Source organism: Xiphophorus hellerii, chromosome 9, assembly GCF_003331165.1.
Source record: "Xiphophorus hellerii strain 12219 chromosome 9, Xiphophorus_hellerii-4.1, whole genome shotgun sequence".
Lineage (NCBI taxonomy): Eukaryota > Metazoa > Chordata > Actinopteri > Cyprinodontiformes > Poeciliidae > Xiphophorus > Xiphophorus hellerii.
Genome location: NC_045680.1, coordinates 26,693,000 through 26,705,941, shown reverse-complemented (window position 1 = coordinate 26,705,941; position 12,942 = coordinate 26,693,000). Strand labels below are relative to the sequence as shown.

General features: G+C 43.6%; 2 protein-coding genes across 9 annotated transcripts in view; both read left to right on the top strand.

The window, feature by feature from the left end:
• The window catches only part of evi5b (ecotropic viral integration site 5b), a 47,741-nt gene extending 44,438 nt beyond the window's left edge, over nucleotides 1–3,303 (top strand). For 6 of the 7 annotated variants that reach the window (XM_032571804.1, XM_032571803.1, XM_032571807.1 and 3 more), the window contains one exon: nucleotides 1,857–3,303. In XM_032571804.1, the coding sequence (XP_032427695.1) occupies nucleotides 1,857–2,129 (273 nt within the window). In that variant the 3' untranslated portion in view covers nucleotides 2,130–3,303. Of the gene's footprint in view, nucleotides 1–188; nucleotides 199–1,856 lie in introns of all 7 variants that reach the window. The other variant, XM_032571808.1, reaches the window with a different exon arrangement.
• A 118-nt stretch (nucleotides 3,304–3,421) lies between these two features.
• On the top strand, nucleotides 3,422–9,777 carry gfi1ab (growth factor independent 1A transcription repressor b). 2 transcript variants are annotated; one of them, XM_032571811.1, is made up of 7 exons: nucleotides 3,422–3,574; nucleotides 5,461–6,509; nucleotides 6,911–7,099; nucleotides 7,731–8,116; nucleotides 8,207–8,344; nucleotides 8,467–8,632; nucleotides 8,958–9,777. In XM_032571811.1, the coding sequence occupies exons 2-7, from the start codon at nucleotides 6,398–6,400 to the stop codon at nucleotides 9,134–9,136; spliced, it is 1,170 nt and encodes a 389-aa protein (XP_032427702.1). In that variant the 5' UTR covers nucleotides 3,422–3,574; nucleotides 5,461–6,397; the 3' UTR covers nucleotides 9,137–9,777. The 2 variants fall into 2 exon arrangements, with proteins under 2 accessions (XP_032427702.1, XP_032427701.1); XM_032571810.1 differs by lacking the exon at nucleotides 3,422–3,574 and having other exon boundaries at nucleotides 3,623–5,631; nucleotides 5,741–6,509.
• The last annotated feature ends 3,165 nt before the right edge of the window (nucleotides 9,778–12,942 follow it).

The window sequence follows — 12,942 nt, the reverse complement described above, 5'->3', positions numbered from 1 at the left end:
TTTTTTTTTTAATTTAATTAAAAACCTGCATCTTAATTCTGGAAATTTTGACTGTAGTCAACCACATCACAACTTCCTCTGCGCGCCACAGCAGCTGCTGCTGACGTAGGCTCGTTTTCTGTGCTGCCTTTGGCCTGCAGTGCTCTGAACGCATCTTTTCTCCTACATGTCTGTCTGTTGCATGGCAGGCTGGCCGAGGTGAGTGGTTTCAGTGGCTTTGTCATGTGACCCACAGCTGACCTTCATCTCCCCGAGTCGCTGTGAAGCTGTTTATTGTTGGGAGTTGGAGACGGTCCAGAATGCTTCAGCAACTCAGAGTGTCTGGAGCCCTGAAGTCTGATGAATTCTGCACACGCTCCTTTCTGTGTTTTATGTGTGAACAAAACACATGAATGTCATTTAATATATTTCATTATATTTATTTATAATAGTTTAGAGCTGCTTCTCTAAACTTACAAACCAAAACCAAGCATGATGGGCCATCTCCCTCAGCCATTTGTCTCACATTAATAAAGTTCTGTCTCCTGGCAGAGTTCACCCAGTTACTGTGATTTGTTTTAGGAGTTTCTATGTTTTGCATCCATATTACATTTTACATTTGTTGAGTAAAATGATGGAAAAAATAAAAGTCTATATGCAGTTGTGATCAGAATTAATTAGCTCTCCTTTCAAAGTAATTAATAACTCTTAATATTTCCATTGAAATGACAGTAATAAAAACTGTTTATGCTGGTATTGCTTCCAACAGAACAAAGACAAAATGTCCACAAAGTTTATTTAGTAGAATTTATTGCTGTGCTGAATTGTAACAAGAAAACTGAACTTAATAAGCAGAAGTCTTGCATGACTAATTGTTTAGTTTCTGTGTTTAAAATAATGCAATAATAGATTAAATATAATTGAATTCAGTGTGTGGTTGATCCATATTTGCGTGTTTTCACTGTGTAGATGTTGGAAAATCAACAATAAAGTCAAACCTTAGCATCCTGTTCTTGGTTTTATGAATTACTGAAGTCATTTGTTGTGTCATCAGAAAACACTGCCTGAAGAATGACTAAAATAATTATCTTTATTAATTAATATTGCATTCATTCAAAAGAGCGAATGTGAGCATCTGACCCACACTGTACTGATTCCATATAAAGTCAGATCTGAACTCAGTCTGAATCGGTTCCGTTGGCATGGAGACAGAACTGATTCAGGTTATCCTTTTTCTTTTTTTTTTTAAAGGGCCAGTATTATGTAAATTGCAAAATATCCTTTTTTGAGATTTACTTTATGTTATTCCCTCATCAAAATCTGGAGTACTGCTTTCTTTCATACATGTTTGAAATCCTTTAATCTCCATGGCAACCATTCAGCTGTGCAAAACACCAAGGTGAGCCTAGCTCCGCCTTTGAGGATGAAGCTCCTCCTCTGCACCTCCCCCATGCAGCTCCTTCAAACTAGCTGGCAACAATTAGCCAACACCTGGTGGAACTGCTGAGCTCATTATAGGAGCTTCTTCTCAGTGCTGGTAAAAACTTTAAAGGGTTAATAGAGGAGCCATGTTGTGATGGCTTCCTGAGGGCGGAGTTTCAGAAAGAGCAGGAGACAGAGGCCCAGTTTCCATTAAAAAGTCAATTTTCTTTTAAGTCATATTTGATGTATAAAGCATTTTTAGAACAACTAAAATGAACAGTTACTGAATTGTGCTATAAAATAGCACTGTAAAATAAATAATACTGTCCCTTTAAGTGTTTCATCCATCAAGTTGTTGAAGGTCACCATGTCAGTATTTCTGCTTCTATGTATATGTTGATCCAGTCCTTAGCGTCTCTAAACCCATTAACCTTTGTCTGTTGATCTTCTACCAGATTTGCTGCTTGAAAGGACAGAAGGGCTTGGTCAGCCAGCCCAGCTTTGATGGCATCCACATCGTCAATCACTACATGGGAGTCGAGGAGTCCTACCAGTCCTCTGACGACGACGGAGCCAAGGACCCCGACCTGCAGAGCCTCCAGCCGAGGGGTGGCGGGCGCATCAGGCTGCGGGCCAAGCTGGAGGACACAGACAGCGACGAGGAGGACGGCGAAGACGGTGACGCCCTGCGGCTCTCCGTGGCTCAGATCAAGTCCACCACGGTGTGAGCGCAGGGCCCGGATCCAGAGTTCTGAATTTCAAAAAGCAAATCTGTCATTTCATATCTTATGAATCATGCCACTGTTTTTTGTTTATTATTATTTTTGTTTGTTTGTTCCTGGGCACCACTGACAAAGCCGGGGTCAATCTGAACCTCAGCAGAGAATCAAACAGAATCAAACTCTACAAGGTGGAGGGTTGGGGGGCCGGGGGCCTGGGGGTCGCCCTCCTGTAGGTACAACACAGAAAGACAGACTGTGCAATAGAACATTTATCCCAAACTCCACACTTCATCCAGCATGTTTTATACTTTTAAAGGATTTTATAAACGACTTCCGTTGAAGCCGTCGATACCGTTATTTCCATCATGCAGGGGCGGAACTCTACTTGTGTGTGTGTGTGTGTGTGTGTGGGCGTGTGCGTGTGTGTATAGCTTGGATGGTGTTGGTCAGAGCCTGGTATCAAAGCTGCTTCTATCAACCAACACTGATCCAATCAAGGCCTTTAGCTTACATCCTGCACCAGGCGCTCAGCAAACCATATGTACATATGTAAATGTTTTTTTTTTTTTTTCCTTATTCGTTTTGAACTTGAAAACCATGTATTAATATTGCATATCTGATGTTTAGATATGTTGTACAAATAATAAAGAAGGGACTATATATATATATATATATATATATATATATATATATATAATATTTTGTATGTATATGATTTGAGGAAAAGGAAGATGGATTCTTGTCAGAGGGTGATTCAGTCATCACGCATCGTTACGTTCTGAGAAGGACGCCGGGGTCAGAGTATTCCTCCTGACTGCACGAGGCGCATCTGCGTTCGAGTCAAATCTGGCCTGTGATGATTTAACACGTTTGCACAGAAGCGGAGACGAGGCGAGACCCGCAGACCGGAGGCGTTGGGCTGCCAGGCCCGCCCAAAGCCAGCAGCTGGATTTGGGAACCAGACACGAACTTCAGGCCGCACATCCGGGAGTCCGATCGGATCCCAACGTTAGGTCTGCTTCAGCAGAATCTCCCGTTGATTGGTTGATTGTTACCGGGAGAGGAGCACATCGTGGCACTTTGCAGTGTAAGAACACATGGCAACACTATGAAGCACTCTGAGATCGTTGTACTGGTGAGAGAAAGGAATGATTTCGTAATAAAAGTTTCATAAACTCTGCGCTCTGGTGTGTGTTTTAATGGTTGCAATAGATTTTTTCTTTATATATATATTTTTTTTATTTAAATCTTCAGCTGACTGATCTCACACACACATTTTTTTTCTCTGAAACTCAAAAGCGTCTTTTCCTCTCAAGATTCTCGCTAAGATTCTCTTCTTTCAGGAAGTGATTTGTCGCGGTTTCCAAAAGCCGAGCCTCGGCTTCTCGTTTTTTCATGCACAAAACCACATTTTAAGAGCAGCTCTCCTCAGGCACCGAATCATAACCCAGGTCTGTATGGTTATTACTAATGTTTGTTTGTTTGCTTTTTTCTAAACCCTTTTCTGATGATACCTTTTGCTTGGAGGGTGATTCGTTTGATCATTTCAAAATATGGAGAGAAACGCGAAGTTGAGGCTTTGAGCGCGATTCCAGTTTATGACATGTTCAATTAATTTGACATGAATTCACGTTTTAATTTAGAGCTGAAAAATGAAAGGGAAATCAGTCAGTCTCCTGAATGCGTTTTTATTATTGTTTTTCTTGCGGTTGATTCTTGACGTTTACTGAAACGCATTAAAATCGCAGACTGCGCAGAGTGGGAGGGGATGAATCATTTGGTGCTTTTTCACATTTAAGTGGCTTGAAAGCTGAATTTAAGGATGACGAAAAGATTTGAAGATGGACAGAAATTACAACGGACATAATGGTTTAGCAGGGAAAGCAAATTATTCGGAACGTGGAAATTCGCGCCATTTAAAATAATTATCGTATCCATACTAGCGTGTTTATGTACATTTTATTGCATTAGATAAGTTTTATCTCATTTTCTGAACCGAACGGTTTGTTTTTCTAAGGGGGAGGTGGCAGGGGAGACCCTCCATCCCGTTAGACAGTCACGTGATGAAAGTAAATCGAGCAAGAACAAGTTTCAGCAAATCCCCCCCCCGGGCTGAAAGAGGAAATAAAGTTGTGGAGATTCATATGGGCAAATATGGCTCCGACTCAGGGCGTTATTCAATCAGAGGGCGGCACAAGCTCCAGAAAAAAAAAAACAAAAAAAACCCATTGTGCTCCAGCATTGTTTCCTCCCAGGAGTACGAACTGTAAAAAAAATATATAAAAATACATAAAATGAATAAAAACACTATAGGCTGAAGTTACCACCGGGTTTAGAATAGAACAGTAATTATTACCTTTATTGTTCCTCAGAGGAGAAATTCAGGTGCAACAGCAGCATCAGATAAACAGGTTCACACAACAACGTTCCAAAAGAGTAAAAACCAACCAAACAAAAAAAACATACAAAGCAAAGGTAAAAATAAGAGTAATAAAATAATATATTGTACAAAACTATTACTTAAAATTCTGTCCAAGTATTGGAAATAGCAATATCACGATCCAAAGGATGTGAGTACGATGACTTTTTTCAAATGTTACATAATGTGCAACTGTATGAAACATTAAAAAAGAAATCTGATTATTTAACAATATCAGTGCAGACAAACAGATGTGCAATAACAGCAGAGATGTTTTCTAAAAATAAAAAAAAAATCAGTAAAAACAGATTAAACAGAATTTTATTGTTTCACAATTTCACTGGACATGTTCAACAAATGAAGTGGTCGTGCTGACATGGAGTCTCTGAAGTTTGTTATTAACAAAATATCGTATTTATGAAAACGCATTAAAAAAATAATCATGTAGAGTTTTTCCAGTTTGTTTTGGATGGGATGGAAACGCAGCACAGGCTGTTCGAAACGCCGCGCTGCTTTATTCCGTTTGTGCGGAAAACAATAATGACCTGGCGCAGAACTGAGCGCCGTTTACCCAAGAAGCGGCGCAGACTTTGATATTCTGTTTTGAATATTTGATTTGGTGTTCCATGTCCTGTCCCCATCTTGGCACCTTCACTTGCACAAGTTGGTACCGTCCTCCTATCGGCCCCAGCCAGCGGGGCCCTGCAGCGGCAGCTGCTCTAATCGGTGCGGTTCGATTTCCTGTCCTTCGTTTTGTTGGTGAAGTCGATCACCGTAAACGCGATCAGATTGACGGGATGCAAGAAAGAAATCCTGCTTTCTTTCTCTCTTTCTTTATATTGTTATTTATTTTTTTTCTAATTTATTCTGATTTAATCCGTGTTGATCCGCATAAAAGCAGAACGTTTCTTCTTCCAGCATCACCTCCAGCAGCCCCGCGCCTGACAGTCTGGCTCACCACTGATTTGCTAATCTGTGCGTCATGATCTGTGTCCGGCGCTAACAGCCGCAGTGCCACATGAAACTGCGTCATATAACAGACAGCTGATCAGCAGAGCGGCACTATGGCGCTCTTCACACCCCGATAAGGTTTCTCAAATCGTCTCGCACACTCTGTGTAATTTACATGAGTTATCATGGAGGAAAATTTTGATTTTTGATTTTTTTTTCCCCCCACCTCTTTATGTTCTAATTGAAGCTCCACACCGCGGGGTGCGCCTCCGCGTTTCCTCTGGCCCCTGCCTCCACCTCTCCCCTGCTTCTCTGATTGAGTCAGTGAGAGGCTGCAGCGTCATCGCTCCTCCGGCTCTGATGGACTGATCCATGAGGACGCGGCGGCGACTCGGATGAACCTGGGAAAAAAAAAAAGGAAAAAAAGAAAGCAAAAACAAGTCCTAACTTTTAAATCTAGTCATCATCTTCTGCTCATTCGGGACTGTTTTTTTCCGTCACGAAAGCGGGACGGAGGTGAAACGCTCAGTTAAAAACTCTGAGTTGAGTGGAAAAACAAGCGGAAGAGACGCGGGGGCCCCCCCGCTGCGGCTCTCTGCTGTCTACCTGCCGCCGCTCAGCGGGCGGTCAGCCTCGGTGACACCTGTCCGAGCCGACACCTGGCGGACGGGATGGACGCCTGCGCGCATGCTCCGTTGTCATGTGAAAGTCTCTTAAAACGCTCGGGATGTCAGCGGCTCAGATCAAATCTGTAAACAGGACGCCAGCCGCCAGGTCTCCTCCTTCTGCTCAGCAGCTGGATCCCCGTCATTAACCCTCGCTCTCTCTTCTTCCTCCCCATCAACCCCTGCAAACACACACACACGCGCGCGCACACACCACACAACACACACATACACTAAAGATGCCTCGCTCCTTCCTGGTGAAGAGTAAGAAGGCGCACAGCTACCACCGACCGCGGACTTTGGAGGATGATTACAGCAGGCTGGACACGATACTGGCGCACATCTGTTCAGGTAGGATTTGAATGAAAACGACAGATTATTGGATCATAATGTAGCTACAGTCAAATTGGACAGTTTGCTTTAAAATTAGGATCTGCGTAAAGGATTTTGTGGATATGTATATTCCCTTTAATTGGATCTGAGTTGTTTCATAAAGGGCTTTGACATGCTGAATTTTTAAAATTTGTGAAACAATCAAACATTCTGAAAAGATTTTAAAATGTAAGTAAAATATGATTTAATCGATTTTAGTCAATGTTATTGAAAGAGTAAATGTTTCATTGATAACCTGAACAGGACTAGTTCTTGTTAAAAGTGCCTCCTGGTTATAAAGGACATTTCCAGATTGTAATCTGAAGCTTCAGCTTTAAGCTTCACTGGGTAAAAGCTTCGCTTCGCCTCCCCCATCTCAGATACCGATAAGCTCCCGGAGGAGGACGCCGACCTTTCGGCGGACAGCTACGGCCTGTCTCCGGCCTCCCACCCGGGCGAAGCTGCGGACTTCTCCCCCAGGTCTCCGCTGAGCTGCGCCGACAGTTTGTGCGCTCGCTCCGCGGACTATGAGGACTTCTGGCGGCCTCCGTCCCCATCCGCGTCGCCTGGTACAGACATAACACCCCCCCCCCCCCCCTCACACACACACACGCTTATACTGCTACCCATATTAAAACTTTGTATTGACTTCCATTCATTTTTGTGGTTAACATTTTCCCCTAACCTTAACCATTATCAGTCTACATCTAACCAAAACATTATTCATGCCTTAATTCTAACCCCAACCCTGAACAAGGGGGTCTACCACATTTGTTTGGGCCCCATGAGGCCCATCAGTGTTCAGAAGGTTCCTTAATATGCCAGACATTCTCCTAAAAAGGATGAATTCACAAGTACACACACATACATTTATTTAACTTATTATTGTTCCAAAAGAAAACAAGTGACACCTAAAACACACCGTAAGATCCAACACGACTGCTGTCAACGGCGAAACTTTCAAAAATGTCTTCATTTTATTTTTCATTTTAAAAATCACCATATGATGTTTTTTTTTTATCCGATCAAACATTGTGTGTAGGTTTATCGACTGTTAATGCATAATAATAAATTTTACTTATTGATATAAAGTTCATGCCCAGAGCTGTCAGCAGCAGTTGGTTCTATCTCTGAGGCCCTGCTGGGCTCCCGTACAGTCACGCCACTGGCTTCATTAAAACTTCCTCTGTCATCCTCCAGTTGACTCCGAAAAATCGCTTTCTCCCCTGGTGGGTGAAACCCAGCCCTTCACCGTCCCTTTCCGGCCGTACGCCTGGAGCAGCTACCCGGGGCCGGAGCTGGAGGTGCGGCGGCCCGTGGCGCAGCGGAGCCTCCATCCCGGCCTGGAGGTGGACGCCAGCCCGGCGGTGATGGCGCTCTACGCGGACCGGAGCTGCCACCCGGCCGTGTTTGCAGAGCGGGCCCTGGCGGAGGAGCCTTACGGAGACTACCGGAGGCAGGCTGCCGCGCTGCTGTTCCCTGAAGTTGGCCTGCACGGGAAGGCGGCCGATGGGAAGGCCCGGCCCGACCTGCTCTGCTCCAGCCTCATTCTGAACGGCGCGTACAAGTGCGTCAAGTGCGGGAAGGTGAGGCTCCTGTTGAAGCGCATTCAGAGTAAATCACGATCGTCTCCTTTTGCTGCCTTCTTCATCTTCATCTTCATCTCTGTTGATCAGGTGTTCTCTACCCCGCACGGCCTGGAGGTCCACGTCCGCAGATCGCACAGCGGCACGAGGCCTTTTGCGTGCGACATTTGCGGCAAAACGTTCGGCCACGCCGTGAGCCTGGAGCAGCACAAAGCCGTGCACTCTCAGGTAAAACCCCGGTGAAACCACATCCTGCAGCGTCTTCTCTTCTCAGTCAGGGTGGATGCACACACTGAAGGAAAAAACAAAACACATCAATCTCGTTTTTTGTTTTCTTGCGCGCCTTTCAGGAGAGAAGCTTCGACTGCAAAATTTGCGGCAAAAGCTTCAAGCGCTCCTCCACGCTATCCACGCATCTGCTCATCCACTCGGACACGCGGCCCTACCCGTGTCAGTACTGCGGGAAGAGGTTCCACCAGAAGTCCGACATGAAGAAACACACATTCATCCACACGGGTGAGTTTCATCAAAGTGCGTCAAAACGCCCGGTTAGCGCCAATACTGTTCAACCCGCTGAGGTCGGTCAGTAGGAGGTTTAATTGTTCCAGTATATTTATTTACTTACTTACTTACTTTTTTTTTCTCACAACTTGTAATTTGTTAAAACCATTGCTTACATATTTAAGTTTTGTTGCGCCATCCAGAGACAGTCGGAGCCTCCCGGCATCCCAACCCCTGGCAAAAATAATTGCACCTACAACCCGGCTTGATTTGAAATAAATAAATAAATAAATAAATCAACTGATTTTGCTTCTCTCTCTCTTCCTCTCTCTCTCTCCAGGCGAGAAGCCGCACAAATGCCAGGTTTGCGGGAAAGCGTTCAGCCAGAGCTCCAACCTGATCACGCACAGCAGGAAACACACCGGATACAAACCGTTCGGCTGCGACCTGTGCGGGAAAGGCTTCCAGAGGAAGGTGGACCTGAGGAGGCACAAAGAGACACAGCACGGACTGAAGTGAGACAGAAGACCGAGCTGCGGTCCGGCCTTCACTCCGGGAGGGAAGGAGACAGAGCTGGAGCCACCGGAGGAGGAAAACAACTGTTTGTTTTTTTTGTTTGTTTTTTTTTTTCCTTTTCTCAACACATACTTTCTTCCATTTTTAATGAACTGAAAATTCAAGACAATTTGGATCCCATCGACTTGTTTTTTATTTTTTTTATTATATATTATTTATAGGTGCAGTGAAAAAAACACGAGCAACACTAATGACAGCATCCTTCCTCCTTTTCTTTTTAGATCCCCCTCTGCCCCACCCCTTCATCTCCTCCCCTTTAATTTCTTTTTTAAAGCCAGAGATAAGCTGTGAGCTGTGGAGGAAAAATGAGAGAGAAAAATGGCAGATGTGTTCAGATAAAGCATGATTTAAATAACTCTGTTAAACGGACAATAAACGCACCTGATAAAGATCTGCTCTTTCTGCAAAGACTGGAGGTGTTGTTGTTTTCATCTGGCAGAGATGAGGGCAAAACAGACACTCTCTCTCTTTCTTTCTCTCTTTTTCTGTTTCTCTCTCTCTCTGCCAGCTGCAGGGATCGGCTCTGCTTTTCTGTCAGAAGAAATGATGATTTTATTGTTAAAATAAACATAGATAAAATTCTACTTGAGGATTATTATCGCTATAAATGAAATCGACGAGACATAAAACACGTACGAAATAAATAATCCAGTCAGTCCGATCACATGTCCTTCAGTCCCATCGTCCAGTTTATTACTGGACTTCTGTCAACTCAATCAATCAATCAGTTTATTTGTGCAGCACATTTACAGCAGTAAAAAATAAATTCTCATAAACACATTTTGTTAAAATCATCATTACACATGAAATATGTTGGTCAATGTTCCATTTATTATGGGTCAACAGTTCTAACCAGCTGGGTTTTTAGTTTGGATTTGAAGGAACTCGGTGTTTCGGCTGATTTTGCTGTTTTCTGGAAGTTTGTTCCAGATCTGTGGCGCTTAGAAGCTGAATGCTGCTTCTCCGTGATTGGTTCTGGCAGAACCAGAACCAGAAGACCTGAGAGATCCGGAAGGTTAATGCAACACCAGCAGATCTTTAAAGGTCCAGATTTATTATGACCATAAGTTACTGAAGTCCAGCTGAAAAGCAAAAGTGCGACCTGACGTGCCGTGTGATGAAAGGGTCTCAGTGCTGTGATTGGGACTGAAGCCCAGAGGTTCCTGTTTGTTTTGACCACTGCAGCCTTGTGTTTGCACCTTCAACAGCCTGAGCAGATCTAACCGTTAACCAAATACTTTTTACCCTCATCACTGGGTTTTTTTCTTTCTTTCTTTCTTTCAGGGGGTGGGGAGGCTTGGCGACAGTGGGATTGTTTCCACAAAGCAACACGCCAGATTTAATCTGGCACAATTGAAAGATTAGACAGCAAAACAAACAGAATGATTGCCATGATGTGTCTGTTGGAGCTAAAACACTTAGTAAGAAGTAGTAACATCCTGCATGGCTGACTGAGACCGGTGGGCAGTATTCACCTGAAGCTTCTGATGGTAAACGAACCATTCTGGTGTATTTGGGACCGTCGTTCTGTGAGGAAACTGTCAAGGTTTCAACAGTCTGATCTGACCTGTCACCCTAAGGTCAAAGGGAATATGCCAGGATGTTTAAGAACAACCCCCCCCCGACCTGATCGTTGACTAGGAAGATGCTGGAATGCAGTAAAGTGAGTTTTTACAACACCAAAAAGAAACACAGGCGTCTTCTAGGTGGTGTGAACAAACCAAAAGCCTTCTGGGTAAAAGTTTTATGGTCAGATGAGACAAAATGGAACTGTTTGACCTCAACGACAAGAACATCTAGAAGAGTCAAGCTGAGACTTTTAATCCTACATTCTGCCAACTGTTAAGCATGGTGGTGGCTATATCATGATGAGGGACTCCTTTGCCTCAGTGTTTCCATGCAAAAGGTTGATGAAATAATGAAGACTACACCCAGATTCTTTGACTTGACCTCAAAATGCCGACTAGACATCTGAAAGTTTGACACAAACAAACGCTCCTTAAACGTGGATGAAGTGGGCCGGCTCCAGAACGACCACAAACATTACTTTAAAAACTTTAAAAATCAGCTTTTCGGACAGAAAGAGCAGTAGATAAAAATCCAGCCAGAATTGTGTCAGCATGTAAGCAGAAAAGAGAGCAGAAGAGAGAAAATCAGAGACAAACTCAAACGTTTTTGCTTCCAGGTCTTGTTTTTTAGACATGAAACGTTTTTCCACCCGGGAAACAGAACTAATCTAATGCATGGTGAGTTAGTGGTGTGTTACTGGTGGACGAACACCTCGGACTGTATGAAGCAGAGAGAAACCAAAGAGAGAGGCGACGTCTTCCTTCCTCGACATTGATTGAAATCAGTGACTCACAAGGATTTCTTTTTTTAACGCCTCACTTCCTCAACCCTAAATCGTACAAGATTCAGGCCTGCGAAAATACTGAATATTTCAGCAGTCGAGCCGACCGAAGGAGGATGGGCAGAAGTCGGTGTCGGGGTTTGCTGGAGCTCGGAGCACGCCGCTGCTGCTGACATCACATCACATCGATCAGCTCTGGATAAGACAGAACGGCTCAGCGTTGAGTCTCAGCTGTAAGAAAAGACAAACACGACAGACGGACTCCAGGAAGTTCTGAAAGGGAGTTTCCAGGTTCACCGTTTAGTACTTTTAGCAAGCCACCGGCTGGCCACACACGCTTTAAATAAGTGAGCTATGATGTATCGACGAAAGGCAGGAAGAGCAGCTGAGATGTGTACCTCTCATTACTCTGCCTAACCACTGTTGCTATGACCGTTTCTGCTTTCTCCCGCTGAGGATGGAGATCCTGCAGTGAAATCTCAGAGAAAAACCGTTTCAAGACAAACTCCTTAAACAAGCCATTAGGCTGACCAGATTTCCTCCGAGGGCATAGACGGGGCGGTGGGGGGGTTTCTTCTTTAATGCCCCCCCTCCACCACTTCACCCTGCACCTCAAGGCATATCAAATATGAATAGAGACGTCCGGATCGATGGGAGAGGCCGAGTCATCAGAACAGTGGAGTCTGAGGGGTTCGGATAAGCACACCTAGAAACACAGGCGTCGCATCGTCCAGGATCACACATGTAGCATGGAGAGACGTGAGTGGAGTAACTTCTCCTGACAGACACAGCACTGCAATTAGAAAGATCAGGGTCAGAGTTCTGGTGGTTTTGGATGATCTATTATTAATCTGGAATGAAACATGAATGATAGAGGGGAGGTTTCATTTGATAAATTTGATTCAGTTCAGCCCTTTGTTAAACAAAGGGACATTTTTACAGGTTATATTGGGTGAGTCTGTTGCAAAAAGACTAAAACAAATGGTACCTAAAGCCTTTTCTAGAAAATACATTTAGCTCACTTTCGTAGTGGTTTATCCATCCACTTTTGCTTTATTGCTTTCATTTCTGTGGACGCCCATTTCCACAATGAAGACAAAAAAACAACAGGAAGTCAGCATTTCAACGTTCAAAGTCCTAGTTATGAAATAAAAAGTCATAAAAATGAGATTCAAAGTAAAAATTGTGAAATACAAAGTCAATTTTGAGCTAAAAAGCCATACTACAGAAAGATGAAAGAGTTACATCTTTCTATACTATTGTTATGATATTCAAAATAAAAATTGAGAGTTAGAAAGTCATAGTTTTGATTTTCTATATCATAATTATGAGCTAAAAAGTCGTAATTTTGAGGTAGAAAGTATTAATTATGGGATTCAGTCAATTTTGAGATAAAAAG